The sequence below is a fragment of the Dothidotthia symphoricarpi genome (genome assembly GCF_010015815.1).
Source record: "Dothidotthia symphoricarpi CBS 119687 unplaced genomic scaffold P153scaffold_20, whole genome shotgun sequence".
NCBI lineage: Eukaryota > Fungi > Ascomycota > Dothideomycetes > Pleosporales > Dothidotthiaceae > Dothidotthia > Dothidotthia symphoricarpi.
This window is the reverse complement of record NW_022985027.1, coordinates 852,830-873,154: the sequence shown is the minus strand read 5'-3', so window position 1 is coordinate 873,154 and position 20,325 is coordinate 852,830. Positions and strand designations below refer to the sequence as shown.

Here is a 20,325-nt window from a genome sequence, read left to right as displayed (position 1 = left end):
ACGACTATAGTGGAGCTGGGACCGTCACACCTCGAGCAGGCACGCGGCGCATGCCATGGAGCAACCCCAAGCCCAGGCCGACCTCGATGGTGGCCTTCTCTCCTCCCAGATCGCCCACAAGATCTCCTCCCAAGGTCACAATTCAGTCGCCCAAATCGCCAGCACCGGGATCATCAGGGTCTCCCGTCCTCGCTCCGCGGCCCTCGCGACCACTATCACAGTCAGCCTGGGGTTCGCCTTCTCCCCCAGCGCCGTCGTTGAACGGCAAGAGGTCGTTCAAACTACCCAGTCGTGGTCCCACCCCATCTTCCGAGTCAAAGTCCATATTCTCCTCTAGCGCCGCTACATCACCTTCTGGCGACCCGCGCAAAAGCGATCGCTCCACCGCTGCCGCGCCTCCCATCCCTCCACCCATTAATCGAGCCGGGAAACCAAAAATACCGTCGAAGCCATCCTCTGTCGATGCTGCAGCGCGAGCATCGTTGGCCCCGGAAACCTCTCAGGGGCCTGCAGATGAGACAACATCGCCCTTCAGTACTCCACCGAGCAGCGCAGGCAGCGCAAAGGCCGAGCCTTCTCCTCCTGTGTTCGCTGGATTCACGCGACCCAAAGCTGTTGCTCCAAACGAGGGCTACTTCCCAACACCTCCAGTGCACCATGCAGTCGCCGAACGTCTACCCCCTACTGATCCACGGACGATTGGGAACCCGCCGCCACGGAAAATGGCTCCACCCCCATCACACGCGCGTAGCTCAAGCGATTTGCCCGATGATCGACCTGCACTACCAGCTAGAAGGGAAAGAGATACCTTCGACATGCGAAAGAGCATGCAGCTACAAAGACCACCGCCGCTCGAACCACCAGTCCGACGTTCCTTCGATATGTCCCGCCCTGCTGAGTTCATGGCTGATACTAGGAATAAGTTCATGCCTCCACCACGGCGGACGCAGACAATAAACGTTTCTGCAAACTCAGCCCCTGCCAAATCCTTGGAACCACCGAAACCACCCCCTCCACGGAAGTCCGGTGAGATGAAGAGGCCAATTCCAGCTCCCACACAAGCTTCGCAACCCTACACGTACGACTCGGATGAATCAGATAGCGTTCTAGATAAACAGCCGTCAACTGCTTTGACAGACTACCCCGACTCATCACAAGCGAATCGGCGACCACCAATCTTTCCCGACAACACTACTGGAATCCCAACTGGTTATGAGACCAAGCTGTTCGCCATATGCGGCGATTACATATGCACAACAGGATATGTGACGAATGTGTGGAATGTGCTCAACGGGCGCCTACTCATGAACCAGAGCCATGGAGATACCGTCAAAGCCACTGCATTGGCTTTTCGACCCGCGAAAGACGTCGAGCACGAGGGCAGACGATTGTGGCTCGGCACAAACACGGGTGAGATGCTTGAGATTGATATCCCTACACAAAGCGTGGTCTGCAACAAGACGAACGCTCACGCACGCTCTCCCATCGTCAAGATTTTCCGATATGCATCGGAGATGTGGTCTCTTGACGACGAGGGTAAACTCCATATTTGGCCGGCAGATGATACGGGCTCGCCTTCTCTGCAACAAACCCCACTTACATTCCGTCTTCCACGCGGCCATACGTTCTCCATAATATCTGGGTCGCAGCTGTGGATAGCTTTTGGAAAGGAGCTAAGAGTCTACAACCGCACTACAGACCACAACCACTTTCAACTCATGACAGATGGCCCTCTGTCACAGCTCAACGTAGGAGACGTGACTTCTGGCGCTATCGTTAGCAGCCAGCCCGATCGCATGTACTTTGGACACACCGACGGCAAGGTCACAATATACGCCAAGAAAGACTTCGAGTGTCTTGGTGTTGTCAATGTCAGCGTATACAAGATCAGCTCGTTGGTTGGTGTAGGCGAGAACCTGTGGGCTGGCTACAGTACTGGCATGATCTATGTGTACGATACCAAGTGCACGCCCTGGAAAGTGTTGAAGGATTGGAAAGCACACGATAAGCCAATTGCTGGCATCATAGCCGATCGGACGAGTATCTGGAAGCTGGACAGGTTCCAAGTTGCTTCGTTGGGAACTGACTCGATGCTGCGGATCTGGGATGGGTTGTTGAAGAATGACTGGCTTGGTAGGTGTCTTCTACTCACATCTGGAATGCTGACTAACTGTGTAGAAACTCTGATGCAACAACGCGACTCTGAATACTGCGAATTCAGAGAACTGACTGCAAGAGTCATGACCTGGAATGCAGGTGCATCGAAACCCACCAATATGCGAAGTGCCGAGGACCAGAATTTCTTCCGGGAGCTGCTCGAACCGAGCGATCCCCCTGATATCTTAGTCTTCGGATTCCAAGAGCTGGTAGATTTGGAAGACAAGAAAATCACGGCCAAGAGCTTTTTCAGAAAGAAGAAACCCAAGGAGGACGCAGAACATGAGAAGATGTCTCATCAATACCGGACCTGGCGGGACCATCTCATGCGCATTCTGGACGAATACAGTCCCAAGCAAAACTATGTTCTCCTTCACACGTCCAATCTTGTGGGCCTGTTTACCTGCATCTTTGTGAAGGGGTCAGAGCGTGCCAACATACGCGACGTGAGCGGCGCTGAGATCAAGCTGGGTTTCAGTGGACGAGTCGGAAACAAGGGCGCGTTGGTCGTCCGCTTTTTTGTCGACGATTCTTCGCTTTGCTTCATCAACTGCCATCTTGCAGCCGGCCAAACCCAAACGGTACATCGCAACAACGACGCGGCCTCTATCATGGAAGCCGCACCTCTACCGGGAAATCGTTCACCCATCGATTGCGAGAACTTCTTTGTCGGCGGGGGTGATGGTTCAATGATCCTTGACCATGAGATTTGCATCCTCAATGGCGATCTGAATTATCGAATCGACTCCATGCCGCGGAACACTGTCATTGAGACGGTTAGGCAGGGAAATCTGGCGAAACTCCTAGATCGCGATCAGCTACTTCTCTCGCGTAAACGCAACCCTGGGTTCCGCCTTCGTGCATTCAACGAACTGCCTATCAACTTTGCGCCTACTTACAAGTACGATGTTGGAACCGACAACTACGACTCGTCTGAAAAACAGCGATCACCTGCTTGGTGCGATCGAGTGCTCTACCGCGGCTTGGGTAGGATCAAGCAGACCGAGTACCGGCGGCATGAAGGCGTCAGGGTGTCGGATCATCGACCAGTCAGTGGAAAGTTCAAGATACGTGTCAAGACGATCAATGCGAGGAGGCAAGACGCGGCAAAGGACAAGGCTGAAGTTGAGTTTGAGGCGGTGAGGAGACGGATCGCGGGAGATATCAAGTGAGTTGTATATTCCAAACACATCCAGATTTCATTACTGACAAGACAAACAGGCTCGATCATCTGATTAACGTCTTTGGCCTATCTGCGAAAGAAGCCCAGAAGCTTCTCAAGGTGTAGAATTTAGCAAGACCTTTGAAATATTGTGAGTTACTAATGAGCATATGAGGCGTTGAGATCAGCGTAAAAGCGATGCATGGGAGGTGCACCATAGACTTTACTTTTTGCGCATTTATGAATCGATCGTGGCTTGATCGATGCCCCCGCGGGCAAGGGGATCTCCACCAAAAGTCATGTGTCGTCGCGATATCATGGTGACGTCAATTTCGCGTTCATAAACAATCAATGACGACGATCGACAACAATTGCTATGTCTACTCACTCGTAACATCTGTTCCTACATAACTACACACTCCAAACTCTGCTACTTTTATGTCAATATCTGCAATTGCCCTCCGTCGACAGCCACTTTACTCTGGAACTGCACTACCTCGCGTCCGCCTTATAACTGCACATCTCACGCGACCGTTTACCCAATCGAACTTCAAGATGGCCAAGAGCAACGAACAGGATCGCGGCGATGAGACGACCGGAAAGTCTGAGTGGAAGCAACACGCGCCTTACAAGATCCACGACACCAGCGAATTCGACGTCAAGTACGAGGCCAACTGCCACTGCGGGAAAGTCAAGTACCAGCTGAGCCGTCGCGAGCCTCTGGACAGCAAGCTCTGCCATTGCACTACTTGTCAAACACAGCATGGTGCGTACAGCTCTACTCAAAATCCTGTGCAATTGCTAACTCGTCACAGCCGCCCCCTTCCAATGGGCTGCCATTTTCCACAAGGAAGACATCAACTTCACGCACGGCCACCACGAGCTAGAATGGTACGACCCATCTTCAAAATCCATCGAGCACAAGCTGCCCTGCAAAGTGCGCTGCTCGTACTGCCACTCGCCCATCATGGACGAGGGCCGCAAAATGATCCTGCTCTTCCCCTCCCTCATACACCTCAAGACGGACGAGGACAAGGCGTACTTCAAGCCCCGCTGCCATATGTTCTACGGCCAGCGCGTCATAGATATTCCCGACGGCCTGCCCAAGTGGACCGGCATAAACAACGATTCGGATCTTATTGAGGATAGCCCGCCTGAGAAGGTCAAGGAATTGCAGCGGAAGAGGGAGGAGGAGCGCGAGAAGAAACTTAAGGAGGGTGATGCGGATGAGACGACTAAGGAGGGGTCGGGGTCGAAATAGGAGCGGCATTGAGACTTGGAGAGTTATGACCATGATGAATTGACATTTTCAGTCATGGGTATAAGGAGTATTGGTCTACATAAAAAAAATAGATGTTGATACAATGAGACAGATACATGAAGAACTATCAACCTGCTCCTGTCTGTTGATATAAGGTTTCTGACTCGGTAGCTGTCTACCACACATATCTTCTTTGCGAGATGATGTCCTCGGTTCTAAACTTCTCCAGGTGAGGTTGTGTCAATGTTGCTCCGTTGGGCTTGTGACGAGGTGTAAAACAGCGTAGTGGTTTTCAGGCGCAGATATTATAGGGTGGTCCGGTTAGGGTTAATTGAGATGGTAGGAGAGTGAACATCGTGAGTGAGATGGTGAGTACAGGGGAACTCGGATGTAAAAGCTATGTTGCAGACGATGAGGTGTAAAGATGTCTCTGATGATAGGGTTGGGTTTGTAGTAGTATTTGAGCTCACATGGAAGTACTGTTATGTGGTCTAGGCAATACAGATGCAATACTTTGGATGGCAGAGGTTGGAGATGGATCTAGACATCAATCCATGATCCCTGTCGCGCCGTTCAGCCGCCAAGCCCTCGATGCGACATCATCGGGCAGGAACTCTGGGGATACGCGACGTTGAATTTAGTAATCCCTACGCCTCGAGATACTACCTGAGCCCCTTCCAGATACCAAGAGAAGAACTGGAATCGCACGTGCAAAACACGACATGAAATAGACGCGCACTCGTCGTCCGCCCCATGCCTCGGCCAGCAGAGCCCCCCCGAATTGCGCTGCGATCATGTCCTCGCCGCGATCCCCTCGGAGGTCCACAGAGAGCTTCGAGTTCCTCACGCCCAATACATCGCAGTATCCCTTCCCGCCGCCGCAGAATGAGTGGGCCACGCGGCCGAGTTCCACAGGCGGGCGCTATCAGCCACGTCGCGGGTCCACGGCCAGCTCGATACACTCGGTGGGCGGAGTGCTGGACGCCGGCTTCAAGACCAACATGGGCGCCGTGAGGGAGCAGCACCAGAATGCGATCTCGACGCTGCTGCAACCGCCTATTGTGAGGACTGGTATGCTCCCCCATACCACAGCCACGGCCGCCTCTGGTCACCGTCCGCCCTCAACTCGAGACATACCTCCCGTGACCCTCGCCAACATCCCCCACATCGAACCGACCGCCTTCAACCCCTACCTCGCCCAGATTGGGAATCTATACGATGCTTTCCAGCGTGCAAAGGCAGAAGCCCAAGCTGAGTCTGCGCCGCCCGTCAGGCAGGACTCTAAGAAGAGCGAGCGGGCAGAGAGCCGGGACCGCGGCTTACACACGGGCTCACCAGCAGTCACGCCCAACCTGTCCGGGACACCTTCGACACCCAATGCATCACCAAAAGCAAAGAAACGTACGAGCGGCTCCAAACGCCCCCCTCCCGCTGCCACGCCCCTGTCCACAATCCCCCACGTCTACTTCGACGAGAACTTCCACCTCGAGAACCCACGGACCTTCGACATAGTCAGCGAGAGGTCGGAAGTGGTACGGCCTGTGCGCACCCAGGGTGCTGTTGATGCGGATGTCGCGAATGGTTCGTTGGATGCGCCCATACCGACAGGGAGGAAAGCTCTGGCAACCAATGCGATACTGCAGGAGAAGCTGTCCTGGTACATGGACACAGTTGAGGTGCACCTAATATCCGCTATATCCACGGCATCCAAGTCGTTCTTTGCCGCTCTCGGCTCACTGCGCGAACTCGAGTCTGACGCGTCTGAGTCGGTTACCAAGATCAAAGAGATCAGGGAAGATCTCAAGCGTCTGGACGAGCAGATGGCAGTGGGAGGCCTGAAAGTGGTCGAGCTAAAGCGGCGGCGAGAGAACCTCAGAAAACTCACCGACGCTGTGGACCAGCTGCAGGCCGTCATGGTCGGACTGTCGCACTGTGATGAAGTTGTCAGCAAGGGCGAGCTCGAAGTCGCCATGTCGCGGCTGGATATGGTAGAAATACTCATCACTGGCGCGCTCGACACCACAGACTCCGCATCCACGTCCTGGCTGGACGCGCGGTTACCTCCGAACCTCATCGATCTACGCAATCTAAGAGCATTAGACGGGGTCTTCGAGGGCATACACCAGCTCAAGTTTCGTGTAGGCACCGGGTTTGAGGCTCGCTTTATACAGACACTGCTCACAGACTTGCGCGACCATGTCAAGAACGTACCAAATCACGACACCCTGGAAAGATGGGTCAGAGCGTCACAGAAAACACGAGGCACCCACCAGAAGACAAGATCACTTCTGCCTGCATACATGACGACAAGTGAGAACTTCAGATCGGATCTGCGGACAAGCTTGTACGGACTGAGTGGAGCGCACTTCACTAATCAGGCCAGTGCCACATTCAGAGACCTGATCGTCAAAGAGATGAAGCTGATCATTCGTAAATACCTCCCTAGTTCGACGGACGATGATACAGCGTCCATGACGTCCGTATCGACGAGAGACAGTCGAGGGCACAGCCAGCAAGATAAGAATTCTATCCTCGCTCGCAATCTTCGCGCTATGGACCCTGCAGATGCGGAAGACTTTTTCGCGAACATCTTTACAGATACCGGCGAAGCACTGCGCCGGCTCAGTATACAGGTAAAGGTGCTGCTCGACGTTACTAGCGGCGTTACAACACCTCCCTTGTCTGCCGGTGGGCTACGGTCTCCTCCACGAAGTCCGTTCATGATTGGAAACATTGATGACTACATGAGCAAAGGCAACAGCACATCATCTGGGAGTGATCTGCAGATGGAGTGGATGCAAGCTTTAGATATGTCGAGCTTGCTTGGTCAGGCTGTAGATGCGGCTCAAACACAGATCACAAAGCTATTGAAGGTGCGCTCGGAACCTACAACTAGTCTTCCACTCGAGCGGTTCCTGCGGTACTTTAAGCTTTGTAGATTGTTCGCCGATGAATGCGAGGCAGTCTCTGGGCGGTCCGGGGCAGCCTTGAAGGGTGTTGTGAACAATCACATTACTGACTTTGTATCTAAATATGGAGACATTGAGAAGCAAGAACTCGCAAAAGCCATGGACTCGGATCGATGGGAACCGAAAGACTTCGAAGCGGAAGACACTGAGGTTCTGGCTCGAATACTACAAGGCATGGAGAGCGACCCACCCAACTGGGCGCAGAGTGGCGACATTCTTCGAGAAATCAAGGAGCCAGTTGTAAATGGCAATTCAGAACAGACAAACGGCACCTCCGAAGACAAACCCAAAGAAAAAGGCAAAACTACCGTTCCCGCCATAGTCGACGAAGAGAAGTACACAGTATCGAGTTCGTCGACCTACGTCATCCGCGGCATTGAACGTTTCGAAATCCTCCTCTCCGCCATCCCGAGCATGACTTCGGAAGTCTCATCCTCTCTCTGCGAATACATCAAGCTCTTCAACTCACGTTTATGCCAACTCATCCTCGGAGCTGGCGCCATGCACTCTGCCGGCCTCAAGAATATCAACACCAAGCATCTGGCTATTGCAAGCCAAACACTCTCCTTCATCATCGCCATTCTCCCCTACATACGTGAATGCGCACGCCGCCGATCTACAGCGACGACTAAATCCGCCATCGCCGAATTCGACAACACCAAACGCCTTCTGCAAGATCAACAGGTTTCTATCCACGACAAACTCACCGACATCCTTTCTGGTCGCGCGACAGTGCACATGCGCAGCCTCAAGAAGGTCGACTGGGATAGCGAGGCCGAGGCAAACAAGGCTGTTAGTCCCAGCATGGAGAGCCTGACAAAGGATACGGTAACCATGCACAAAGTCATCAATAAGTACCTGAGCGAGATGCAGGTCCGCATGATCATGGCGCCGGTGTTTGAGAGTTACCGCGAGCAGGTGGGCAAAGTCATCACGGAGGCGGCGGTTGCAACGCCCAGGGGAAAGGCGAGGTATGTGGAGTTGTCCAATATATACGTAAGCACAGGGACTAACTCGTCGCTAGATTACTACGTGAAGCAAAACTCTTCGACGCAAAACTCGGTCCCATCGATGGCGCGGGGAACGTTGGCGCGTATCTGATTCAGCTCGTCGAGGGCAGGACGGTTGCGCAACCACAGCCACAACCACAACCACAATCCGAATCCGCACCCCCTACGAATGAAAAGACGGAAGAGAACACCAGTGCCAATGGCGGGACTGCATAGACTGGTGCCTCATGAGGGCGTTGCTCCCGCTGTATAGTAACACAACGCGAGGCGGCACTTCTTCTGTACCTCCCAAAGCGCCGAACTACACATCTTACCTTCTTTCCTCGCCCCATGCACAGCTGGCCGAACCAGGCGTTCCACCGGCCGAGCTCGTGTGTGGGCTGAGTACATACACACTAGATACAATGCTTCTAGTTCACGCGAAATATCCCCGCGTGCAAATGAAAACTAGCATGGCGTTTTTGGTTCTCGGCGCTCTTGTTGTCACGTCAGGGAGGGGGTTTGGTTGATGTGATGGCGTTCATAGAGCGGTATGTGGATGTGGATATGAATGAATTGCTATGTTGGGACTGTACTTGTGCGGGTGGTGTTCTCGATCTATATCACCATTGCTATTACTGCTCCACTACTTACGTCTCCATCTTTGTCACCTTCTCGTCCGACGTTACCACTCCCTCCTCCCCACACCACCACCTCAATCCCCCCGTACCTAGCGCCTCACACTCAGTCTCGCCATCATCCTCCTCCTCCTAAACTCCGCCCGACCCTTACCTCCAGCCCCCGACGTACCCTCATCAGCCCGCACGACCACCCTCCCATCTCCACCGGCAATAAACACATATGTTCTATTCGATGGGCCCTCGAGGGGGTCGTAGTCGTGAGTCGTGGTGTTTGTGGGATGCTCGTTGTGTTTTGTTGGTGGGGATGGGGTGTGGGAGTGTATGCAGGGGTTGTTGGATGGCGAGAGGGCGGTCCAGGGGTTGGTTGTGGAAGGGGTGTTGGGGGGTGGGGAGGTGCTGTTTGTGTGGGTAGGGGTGGAAGGTGGATTGGGTTGAGTTTGGTTTGATTGGGCGGATGTATTGGAGTGGTTAGAGGATATTGAGCCTTGGTCTTGGTGAAGGGTGGGCGATGTGGGGGGGTTTTGTTGGTGGGGAGAGGACATGTTGAGTTTTTGGAGGTGGGTGTTTTGTTTGTTGATTACTTGTAGAAGTTAAAGGCTAGGTGTTGTGATGTGTTTCAAAGTGGGAAGAAATGGGAGAGATTGAAGTATGAGAGGCTCCTGGAGGTTTACGGTGCGCGCTGTGAAAGTACAAAGTCGACATCATACTCTCAGAGTGGAGGCTATCTACCTGAGTGACTATGGCCGGGCTGGAATCTAGATAGTTGTATATGCTGCTTTAAGGCATTGTATACGTTCAGCTTGCAGAGCCGACTAATACGGCCTCGACCTCTGGAGTCATGTTGAGTCCTACTGGTTCTTTCACAAAAGCCTCTCACTGCATTCTGCCTTGAAGATTCGGCAGTCTTACGTTTCGTTCTTGCATCGACGCTCAATTTAGATCTTCAGATTTCTTTCTGAGAAGCGTTACATCGTGATTCCTAGGCTCTCCCACAGGCTAATATTTAACTTTCTTTACTGCTGGAATTGGCGCTCTTGAAGCGTGTTTTTTGAGGTGTTTGACGCTTGAAAAACCTCTAATAGAAACTTTGAATCACCTCCCGTGCGGTAGGACCCGTTTGACTATGTATATCATATCCATTAGAGTTCCTCCAATCTCCTCTATTTGACTGGTAAACTCAGTCTATATATTTGCAAACCTTCAAGGAAGTTTCTAAATGCCGACACATGACACAAAGTACAGAGCGTTTGGCATCTTCCAATAATCTAGCAAAGAAACTTGCTCAGCTTTGAATATGAGTTCGCGGTGAAGTAATGCCGCAGACGATGCTGGGACATTGAAGCTACTTTTGAAACTATGGCGTGCGTGAAGGCGAACGTGGACGCGCAGAGCAAAGCGCTTGGTAACAGCCTCAACCACCTTCATGAACCATGGTTCTCGGTTCTAAGACACCATTTTGAGTTTCAGATTTGTTAGCCTGGAAGAGCCTAGAAGTTGACCCACCAAAGTACGATCCTGCTGCGGTATTCCACAGCTTCCTCCCGGACTTTCCAAGCTACCTGGAAGCGCGTTGGGCGTGAACGTTCTATGAACGAAGTCGACCACTCCGAGAGTTCTGTAGGAGCTCGCCACGCATAGATTATATTGTCCTCTATCACGCGACCAATTTCTTGCTTCTCGTTCATATGATTGTGACAAGGAGATGCTTTCAATGACTCAAAAAAGGATGCACGTGACACTGAGACTGACTGGGCATGAAATCGCTCGATGCTACTGTCTAGTCACCGATCTATTGTAAACGTGCACACGCGAGCATGTTTGCAAACGCTTCGCAAACCCAAAAAGCAATTGATAAATGCCTCAAAGCCACCCAAGCGCAGTCGATCCATCCATAAGCGATTCGAACGTCATCGACCGCTTGGCACCACGACTCCTCAAACTCCAAGGAGACCATTAAGAAAACCGCACAATATAAGACCCTCTTTCCACGGCCGCACTCACTCTCTGAAGACACATACCGAAAATGGACAAAGTTCAGATTGTCGACGTCGGAATATCCAGGGTTCGTGTAACTCCAGCAATCCAATCGCCGTTACTCGCAATATCTACTCTTCCTAACGTAGAGGAGACTACTTGAAGGCTGAATGTCGTCACGGCTTCTATGCGTGTCCTTTCAGGAGCTCAAAACATGGAGAATAGCTAGGCTGGTTCTGGATCATCATGGACCCGCGCTAACTTTTACCCCACAGATCCAGGGCGACAGGGATCACCAAGAGGACCGATATGTTGCGTTGATGCCAGGCCAAGTGCCCTCGCGGAAGGATTTGGCAATATTTGCGATTTACGACGGCCAGTATGTATACCCGGAAGCTTCGGGACGATTTGCATACAATTGCAGACTATCTCCAAGTTGTTCAGGCTGCCAGACCTAACACAACTCCAGTGGGGGAGATGAAACAGTCAACCATATGTATCAAAACCTACTCAGACATCTGGACACCCACCTACCCAACTTTCCATCACCATCAGCAGAAAGATACAAGATAGGTATCCAAGGCGCTCTCACAGCAGAAGACCAGGAGCTCTCACTGCTCGACCTAAAAGGTGGTTCCACGGTCACACTCGTACTCATTGACACCGCGCAAAACTTCCTCGTAGAAGCGAATCTGGGCGACTCACATGCCGTGTTTGCAGACTGTCCCGACAGTTTAGAGGATGACTGGGAGTTCGCAATCGTGAGTCGAGCGCACGAGCCTGATGAACCGACAGAGAAGAAGAGAATCGAAAAGGCGGGTGGTGAGGTTACGTATATCACAGGAATCCCCCGAATTGGTGAGTGAAACTGCTAACTGGATCCACTGGGTAATGCTTACATATATGATTGAGGTGCACTTTCCATGTCCCGAGCCCTGGGCGATCTGGACTACAAATTACCACGGGTAAACAGACTCGCAGGACACGATCTCTCTGACCTCGCTGGTGTCGAAACTGGACTCGCCCCGGGAAAGAGAGCCACTTCAAACCTCGTCTCCATCCAGGCACATTTCAGTGTACGCTACCTTACTGGAAAATCCCTCATCCTGTTGGCTTCCGATGGCGTGGGCGAAGAGTCCGATGCTTTAGAAGAGACAAAACTAGCAGTCGAGGCGCTAAAGAGCAAAACATGCGCGAAAGAGATTGCGGAGCGTGCTACAGAGCGGGCAATAGTCAAGCCGGCTGCAGATAACTGCACGGTGGTGGTTGTAGCGCTCGATACGGATGGAGATGCGATGAATGGGAGGATTCGTGTGAGGGAAGACAGCATGGACAGTTTGTCGGCTGGAACACTAGAAAAGAAGAGGTCACGTAGGCGGTCGTCGATAAGCTACGTTAAGGGCTCGCTCAACTTTCTGAGAAGCTGAGAATGTTGTGCAGACAGGGGAGTCTGGAGTCTAAAGGGAACCATACAAGCGCGGAACCAAGATTGGAAAGGGTTTGGATGTCGACGAGGCCTATATTTTGCGCTCTACCGAACGATTTCATACTTGATTCCATCGGCAAGCACATATTTCAAAATAGCAGTGGGAGGTTTCTTTGTCTTAGTTGATATCCTGGGGTATTTGGTACACTCATCTCATATATCTCAATGCTAATCCTTCCTCACAATTCCACTCCCGACCCACTCATCTCTCAACCTTCGCCAAATCGCATCGCCTCTAAACCCCCAAACCCACTTCTCCTTCCTCAGCTCCTCCAACTTACTCCTCAGAATCTTCTCTTCGCTCTCAAACCCCCATTTACTAGTCATCCTGCGCCTTGCGACCTCGGCTAGCATCTCTTCAACAGCAACCTCCTCGCTCATGCACGCTACGACTGCATCAAGACACTCATCCACCTCCATCTCCCAGCCCTCTTCCATCTCCCTCAACACCTCCATCGCCCGCCAATCCGTCACGACATGCTTGCGCAGCGCCACAGGAAGGGCAGGAGTGTCCACGCCCTCGATCTTGACGCGACACAGCGGACACGTACGGTGCGGGTACTTCGCCGCCTCGATCTTCGGCGTCATCATCCACTGCTCTAGACACGCTTTGCCGACGAAGTGTCCGCAGTACTTTATGCGGACGGGGTAGTCGGCGAGCAGGTCGGGAATTGTAAAGGTACGCATGTCTGTATGAGAGTTTTGACATATCGGGCATGCAATTTCTTCTGCAGGTGTTTGAGAAGTGAGGAGGGAGAGAGGGGCGGCGCATGCGAAGTGGTCGACTTTAACGTTCCGAGCCTTGACTACGATGGAGTCGCGGATGTCGTCGGTCTGTGCGGTCAGGGCTTCGGTCCGTTCGACGCGGTCGAAGCGTACTTGAGCTTTCTCGCCGACGTGCTGTAGCTGCTGCGCGAGGTTCAGGTGCAGGACTGTGGTGAACGCAGCTTTGAGTCTGTCTTCTAGAGTTACGAGCTTAGGGTCTGTGAGTACCATGTATAGCTTTTCTTTCTCTGACCAGCGCTCTTTCTGTCCTGCCATGTCTTTCTCGATCGCGAGTCGGAACATGCGCAATAAGTGCTCTCGGCTGAGCAGCTTCTCATGGCATGCGAGCATTCCAGATAACCAGTCTCGCGCTTGACGCGCTTCCTCCAGCACGGCGTCCTCGTCGGTCACAATTGCTAGGCGAAAACCGGATGATGAAGGCGGGAAGTGCTGCTTGCCGAGTCGATGCACATCTTCACATGACATCTCAAGGAGGCTCTTCGGGGTTTCATGCTCTTGTAGTAGTTTCCGCAGATCCTTGAGGTTTCGCAAGCGAAGGCGGACATGTTGGTATACTGTTTGGCGTCAGTTGTTGTTCAAGCTATACAGACAACGGGTTGGCATGTTATTCAAACTATTCACCAAGCACCTGACCCACTGACGTACCTGTTGCGCTTGCTGGGGCGTTCATCGATTGCAGTAAGATTTCCTCCATACTTGTTGGTAGTCCTCGGGCGCACTTCTCACAATTTCCTGTACAACGGTGTTGCTGTCGAACTGTTGTAATGGTGGACGAAAAATGGGCTGCGTGGTGTGGAAGTGAATGCCCAAACCCGATTGCATGGATTGGTGGCGCGTGGGGTCGGCCGTTTGCGCCCCACACTTGGACCTACGTCGCTGCCTCATATCGGTAAGCAACTGATAAACAACACTTCTGGGTCAGATCCTTCGTGGGACCTTCTCAAGTGGAGTGTATAAGGATAGCAGTCTAATCGGGATCTTCTTGTGAAAAACGATGATGGCTGAAAAGCTCAATTCTACATTGGTTGGCTATGTACATCAGGAAACTTCACGAATATCGAACCCGTTCTCGACGATGCATTATGAGCCTGTCATGAAGCAATACATCATTGATCCGTTGAGATGGTCAGATCCGTTCTCTGACTGCCAGTCGAAGTAACTATCTTAAGAAGGATCTGTAGACATTCCACTTTAGGATGATCCTATCGCAGAACACATATATATCGTAGTTTATCAACATTAAGTTACAAGATCTTGGAATCATGCCCCTCGCCACGACGTCGGACCTCAATCTGTACTTGTGGAGGTACCTGGAATCTAACCACCCACGTCGCCTTCGGTTTGTTTGCCAGTGGCTTGAACTCGTAGTTCAAAAGTAGATGTGCGAATATGATCTTCAGTTCGTGCGCAACGAAGAAGCGTCCGGGGCTAGATAAACACAGTTAGCACCAAAGCATTTTCTCGAAGTGCAGTACGAATAGATGTTAATATGTACTCACCAGGCATGCCGTCCGTGTCCAAACGGAAGATGACGATCACCTGTAGTGACAAGGCCGGATTGCTTCAGCTTCAGAGTGTCCACCTTTCCCTTTTCGTCGGCATTCATGGCGTCGTATGCTTCTTTAGGGCGCGAATAACGAAATGCGTCGTACTTCAAGGGGTCTTCATGTATAGTATCATCGAATGCGACAGGTGTCCAGGGACATGATAATATCGTTCCATAGGGTAAGACATACCCTTCTGGAGTGGTGATTCCGTTTTTGAGGCTGACCCTACGTTGCACGAATGTCAACGCTATGGGTGACGCGCGCTGTGATTCTCTGATCGCAGAGTCCATGCGGTGCATTCTCGCCAATCCCTGTTTCGTCCAACCGCCTTCTTCTTGTAGTATGCGTTGTGCCTCCACCCTCAGAGCCTCCAGAACACTAGGGTCTGCAGCAAGAATATGATTCATGGTTTCGAAAGCAGTTAGGGACGTGGTGTGAATGCTTGCGAAATTGATGGGCAACATGCGCATAGCAATCCGTCGAGGATCAGCTTCGTCGGTTCTACCTTCTGTGAGTGCTGTTTGAATGCTCCATGTAACAAAGTCATTGGGTGCCTTCCACGATTCATAGTCTGGATGCCCCTTGTTCTTCTTCTCGATGTCCTGAAGTCGTTGTTTGATCAGCGGTAGTGTAAATTTCGACGATTTCCAGTAATGGTACTTCGAAGCAAGTCCTAGAAGATTTCCTATCACCCAGTGCAGTGTTTTTGGTACTAGGAACAGGACCAACTGCGTTCGTATAACGTCCATAGTGAAGCTAAGCACAGCATCTAGCAGGCCTTTCTCACGACATAGCGGTTGACCAACAACCATGCGATTCGTGATTTTCGGAACCAGTCTCATGAACGATTCCATCACGTCCATCTTTTTAAACTCAGATGTATCCATACCGAACAACTCATTTACGTTTTGTATGACCTCGTCTTCAAGCTCAGGGACAATCGCGTTCAGATTGCGCACCAGATTCTTATGCACTACGTGCTCGTGGTACGGGTCTTGCAGTATGATGGGCTTAACAAACGCATATTCACCCTGGAGAAGTTCGTAGTGCGCTCCACTGGTGCTAAGAACAGAGTCCGGCTGTTCAAGCATCCAGCCCATCTGTGATCTTGGGATAACGACTTCAGCGGTCATGCCCAGTACGGCAGGTAGCACGAAAAGCTCGTCACGCTTGCTGTATTTTTCGTACCCTTCCATCAACCACTCTTTGCTCCTCGTTACAGCAAAGAAATTACGGAGGCTTGCGATCCAACCTTTCCCGTATCCTACGCATGGTATTGTTGGTGGCAACCGAGTTGTGCGGAGGTAGTTGTAGGCAGTTGCAGTAACCCAAAATGTCGAAAAGACGATGAGGGCGATGGTTTTGCGAGACGTGCTTGCGTCCAAATCTTCTGCCATCTTGGGTGCTAGATGAAGAGCTGTACAAAGGGCGAGTTTTTGACAGCAAAAGAGGAGGTTAAGAGTTGTTGCAAGTTGTTGATCGGCACCCTATGCGAGACAGGCACATTTGTGGGTCGTATGCAAAAAACAAGCAACAACGCACAACAAGCGGCGATTCTGAAGACGTGCGCGTAGTTATCAATGCTGCCGGGCTGTCTACTTCCGGGCACAAGAATATGGTGACGTGAGTCTAATGATTAGTGACCCATCGTATCCAATCAGCTACACGTGGAGGTCTCACCGCTCGGTCGACCTCGATGTAGTGAAACCCATTTAGACAACGTTCTGTCGCTCCTTTTTCTCGGTCGTTCTTGAAGCCCGTTCAAGGTGGGTTGCACCAACTCTCAATCTTCTGGAGACACATGTGTCGTTGATGGCAGACTAAACGTGATGAGTAAACAACAAAATCGTTGTCCAATTCCATCGTATCGCAGATAGGCATGTGAGCGTCGGCGGGTTCGGTCAAACATATCCAAGGATCTCCAATACCCGCACCGACCGAAATTACGTTTCTTGCGCAAAAGATTCTTTCAAAGCTGGATAAGAATGTTCCCCTGGCACTTTCGTCTATACCTAAACAGTCATCAAGATCAATACTCACAGGTGTGTTGTTTTGTCTGACTGCTCGTATTAAGCCATTTCGCCATGGGTCACACAAAATCTGTCGTCCCAACACTATGACGATTCGACTGCCTCCAGCACAACGCATTGTGAAGAGGCCCTCTTGTTCATTCTCTTGCTCTGGGACTTTTCAAACAATCATTTCGAAAGCCCGCACCGAGCAGGAGATGACCGACAGGCAGGAAGTGCGTATAGTCAAGTTTGCCTCTCGCTTGGTAACTTGGTACAAGAAAAATATTTGTTCTTCCTATTGGCTACCTGGTCCATAAGCGGCGTTTTCGAAGATCCAGAGATATGGACCTGGAAAGTAAAGGGATGAGTGTCAGAAAGAGGGCGACTGTTGTTGTGATCAAGTGAATAAGCCGACCTGCGTTCGTATAGGACGTAATCTTAATTCCTGATCATGAGTGACTTGCGAGAGTTGAGGACCTAATCTCTCTATCCCGAGGGGTAAATCGGATACTGTTACTCTTTCATAACAGCGTAAGAAACACACAAGAAGTCGCTCTGGAGAGCGCACAGAAGTGGCGAACAGCAAAACACGGGTGGTGAAATGCAACATCGGAGCACAGATACGACCGGGCAACACAACAAGTCCTACCTTGCTATAATTTAGATCGAGAAATCACGCGATTTATCTCCTCTACTCTGACTCGTTTTCCTCTTTCTGCTTGTCGAAAACCGCCTCATTCTCCAAGAACCCCGCCCCATCTTTCGTCGTAGCATTTAGCCTCTCAAGAATGTACTCCCCGGCTCGGATCGGCTTCCATTTGCTCTTCTCATCCTCCTTCAGACAGGTAGGCAGCGTCTCGACAACCGTATCGTAATTCACAGAGAAGAAGAACGGCACACTGTACCTCGCCTCGGCGCCTCTGTTTACTACTCGGTGCACGGTACTCTTGTAAAGTCCGTTTGTCCATCTCATCATGAAATCAGCAATATTCGTTAGAAACGTGTCGGGCACATGGGACGCAACGTGCCACTCCCCGGATGGCTTGAGAATTTCTAGGCCAGGTGTTGCGGAGGTGAGAAGCAGGGTGAAGCACTCGTAGTCTGAGTGGGCCCCTAGGCCAATTTGTTCGCTCGGTGATGCGAGGGGCTGTGGATTCTTAGGAGGTGGATAGTAGAGCAATCTGGCGATTCCACCTGGATGCGTGGTCATGTGGTCAAAATATGTTTCTGGAAGTGAGAGCGAGAGCGCGAAGAGGCGGAAAAGATGGCGTGCAAGATCAAGTACCTGCCCACCGTTCAGCTTATGTTCGAGGATATAGAGCCAAAGAATACGACTAAACCACACGTCGACAGGAAACTCACAGCGCCGTAGTATTCCTTAATCACTTCATAGAATCCTGGAAGATCCTCCTCCTTCGGCCATAAGTTTCCATTGTATTTCGACCCATCCAAATTGCGATAAAGCCCATCTCCTCCAGTCTTGTCAAATCCTTCCTCATACGCAAAGTTGAAGCATTCTTTCAACTCCTGATCGCCAGCGATCGAGGTATACTCACTGGGCTCATATCCGAGGCCCAACTTGCTTTTTCTGGTATGCAGTTCTCCCTTCTGTTTTGAGTTAAGCTCATCAAAGAAGCGTCGAGCTTGTTGAAGAACACGGCTACGCGAACCCTCCGTAACTCCATGGTTCTTTATATAGAAAAAGCCAGAAGTGGTGCAAGCCTCGAGTATCTCGTCAGCGACTGCTTGACGATCTGCAAGAGACGAGGAGAACGAGGGTGCAAGATCGATTATTGGAAGCTTGAAGTCCTCGTCGCCAGTCTGGCCTTTGGCAGCAAGTCTCGACTGCAGATAGGCTGACGCGCCTTTACGGGCTTCGTCGAACGTCGTTGTATCAGCCACGCAAGGAGTTATTGAATCTGCTGTTGCCATGGTTTCTGTTGTTTGGTTGTTGTCTTGGGATGCTTGGGAGGCTCGTGTTAGAAATAGAGGAGGTTGGGCATGAGATAACAAAAGCGGGGCATTAACATGTACGAAAGAGCTCTTACAAATTCATTGGCCCGTGCATAATTACTCTTCCACCTAACAAGTTCAACCTAGTCCTTTTCCAATCGCGAGCTGTGCCTCCAAGATTATTGCAAACGATTAAACAATCTTGCGAAGAGAGAATCTGAACGAGCTTCGTGTCTCGCATCACCTTTCGAATCTCTGAACCATTACCGCATAATCTGGCGTAATTAAGCGGTACTAGGCCTCACCAGGCAGGCAGCCAAGCTCCAATCAGATGACCAGGACTGGGTTAACTAGAGGAATATCCGAAAGCGTCTTGCACCTGCAACCACATGTAAGAGAAGCTTAGCGTCTACTAAAGAATGTCTAACTCATCTGATTGGAGCTTGGCTGCCTGCCTGGTGAGGCCTAGCATCGCGCATTCACACCAGATTATGCGGGTACCATTGCTCTGTCAAGGTTGGTTGCTAGCTTGGATCTCCCGTTACGCGCCCTTCATCGAATTTGAAATCTACACAAACACAATTCTGTCAATGCATATGCCTAGCTGCAGACTCTGGATATCAACCAAAACCAAACATCTCGACTCGGAGGTGACTGCATTCAGCCGACAAAGCCGCAATGGCACGGGCAATTCGGAGCACCCCAATCCACTATGTACCTAGGGAATCTCGGATTGGGATCAGGCGGGATCTCCGCTCACGGCAATCGACCAGGACTAGCGACCCGCCAATCGAAAAGCGTGGCGTATCGGGCGAGCTGATTTAGGCCTATCAGAACCTGGTTGAATCTCGTAGTTCGAAGATGATGTGCTACGATCCCGTCGGGTGACGATCTGTCTCCACCCGCCTGCAGCGTTCTAATGCAAGCGTGTGGCTACGATGTCTATGCGTATTGCGCGTCATGGACCAATGCGAAAGCTCGCGAGATGATCAAGCTCTAGATGCAGCAAGCGGTATCGTCGTCATCGTCGCTTTAGTACTGGGAAACTAGCAGTTTTGATATCACCCCTGCAACGTGTTGACGAATTGAGGCGTTTTATGAATCTGTTGATACTCCTAGTTCGCCGTCTAGGCATGAGAAGCGTCCTAATGTTGAGCATCATACCTCCGATTGGGAAAGCTTCTCTCGATCGGGAGTACCCCTCCCTCAGCTGAACTTAGCGGGCGTCAATCAACACAAGAGCATGACGCAAATCTCATGCTTATGTGGATCTTCGTCTTAGGAACGTACGAAAAAGCAGTGGACGAATTTTAAGGTTGGGTTCACTTTTGCGCCATAAAGCTACAGCTCTCCCTCTACAACCTCAAGTATTTCAATCGTCATTCATC

The 20,325-nt window shown here is 51.3% G+C and overlaps 8 protein-coding genes across 8 annotated transcripts; 4 read left to right on the top strand and 4 right to left on the bottom strand.

The window, feature by feature from the left end:
* Window positions 1-50: 50 nt before the first annotated feature.
* Window positions 51-3,329, top strand: P153DRAFT_299860 (DNase I-like protein; the record flags this gene model as incomplete). Its single annotated transcript, XM_033664302.1, has 2 exons — window positions 51-2,133; window positions 2,179-3,329. The coding sequence occupies 2 exons, from the start codon at window positions 51-53 to the stop codon at window positions 3,327-3,329; spliced, it is 3,234 nt and encodes a 1,077-aa protein (XP_033519958.1).
* Window positions 3,330-3,874: 545 nt separating this feature from the next.
* On the top strand, window positions 3,875-4,580 carry P153DRAFT_300183 (uncharacterized protein; the record flags this gene model as incomplete). Its single annotated transcript, XM_033664316.1, has 2 exons — window positions 3,875-4,085; window positions 4,135-4,580. The coding sequence occupies 2 exons, from the start codon at window positions 3,875-3,877 to the stop codon at window positions 4,578-4,580; spliced, it is 657 nt and encodes a 218-aa protein (XP_033519957.1).
* Window positions 4,581-5,374: 794 nt separating this feature from the next.
* Window positions 5,375-8,775, top strand: P153DRAFT_299698 (Vps54-domain-containing protein; the record flags this gene model as incomplete). Its single annotated transcript, XM_033664295.1, has 2 exons — window positions 5,375-8,520; window positions 8,574-8,775. The coding sequence occupies 2 exons, from the start codon at window positions 5,375-5,377 to the stop codon at window positions 8,773-8,775; spliced, it is 3,348 nt and encodes a 1,115-aa protein (XP_033519956.1).
* Window positions 8,776-9,268: 493 nt separating this feature from the next.
* P153DRAFT_389711 (uncharacterized protein) lies at window positions 9,269-9,721 on the bottom strand (the record flags this gene model as incomplete). The annotated part of the gene is made up of 1 exon (XM_033670860.1): window positions 9,269-9,721. One exon carries the CDS (start codon window positions 9,719-9,721, stop codon window positions 9,269-9,271), a length of 453 nt encoding a protein of 150 aa, XP_033519955.1.
* A 1,392-nt stretch (window positions 9,722-11,113) lies between these two features.
* Window positions 11,114-12,822, top strand: P153DRAFT_425935 (protein serine/threonine phosphatase 2C). Its single transcript, XM_033672573.1, has 4 exons — window positions 11,114-11,241; window positions 11,429-11,532; window positions 11,623-12,011; window positions 12,066-12,822. Exons 1-4 carry the CDS (start codon window positions 11,203-11,205, stop codon window positions 12,578-12,580), a joined length of 1,047 nt encoding a protein of 348 aa, XP_033519954.1. The 5' UTR covers window positions 11,114-11,202; the 3' UTR covers window positions 12,581-12,822.
* Window positions 12,808-14,195, bottom strand: P153DRAFT_434587 (uncharacterized protein; the record flags this gene model as incomplete). Its single annotated transcript, XM_033673093.1, has 2 exons — window positions 14,071-14,195; window positions 12,808-13,979 (listed from the first exon to the last, which is right to left on the bottom strand). The coding sequence occupies exons 1-2, from the start codon at window positions 14,117-14,119 to the stop codon at window positions 12,808-12,810; spliced, it is 1,221 nt and encodes a 406-aa protein (XP_033519953.1). The 5' UTR covers window positions 14,120-14,195.
* A 454-nt stretch (window positions 14,196-14,649) lies between these two features.
* On the bottom strand, window positions 14,650-16,392 carry P153DRAFT_400363 (cytochrome P450). Its single transcript, XM_033671810.1, has 2 exons — window positions 14,925-16,392; window positions 14,650-14,853 (listed from the first exon to the last, which is right to left on the bottom strand). Exons 1-2 carry the CDS (start codon window positions 16,367-16,369, stop codon window positions 14,670-14,672), a joined length of 1,629 nt encoding a protein of 542 aa, XP_033519952.1. The 5' UTR covers window positions 16,370-16,392; the 3' UTR covers window positions 14,650-14,669.
* An 847-nt stretch (window positions 16,393-17,239) lies between these two features.
* On the bottom strand, window positions 17,240-18,967 carry P153DRAFT_325007 (Clavaminate synthase-like protein). Its single transcript, XM_033665260.1, has 2 exons — window positions 18,347-18,967; window positions 17,240-18,269 (listed from the first exon to the last, which is right to left on the bottom strand). The coding sequence occupies exons 1-2, from the start codon at window positions 18,914-18,916 to the stop codon at window positions 17,676-17,678; spliced, it is 1,164 nt and encodes a 387-aa protein (XP_033519951.1). The 5' UTR covers window positions 18,917-18,967; the 3' UTR covers window positions 17,240-17,675.
* Window positions 18,968-20,325: the final 1,358 nt, after the last annotated feature.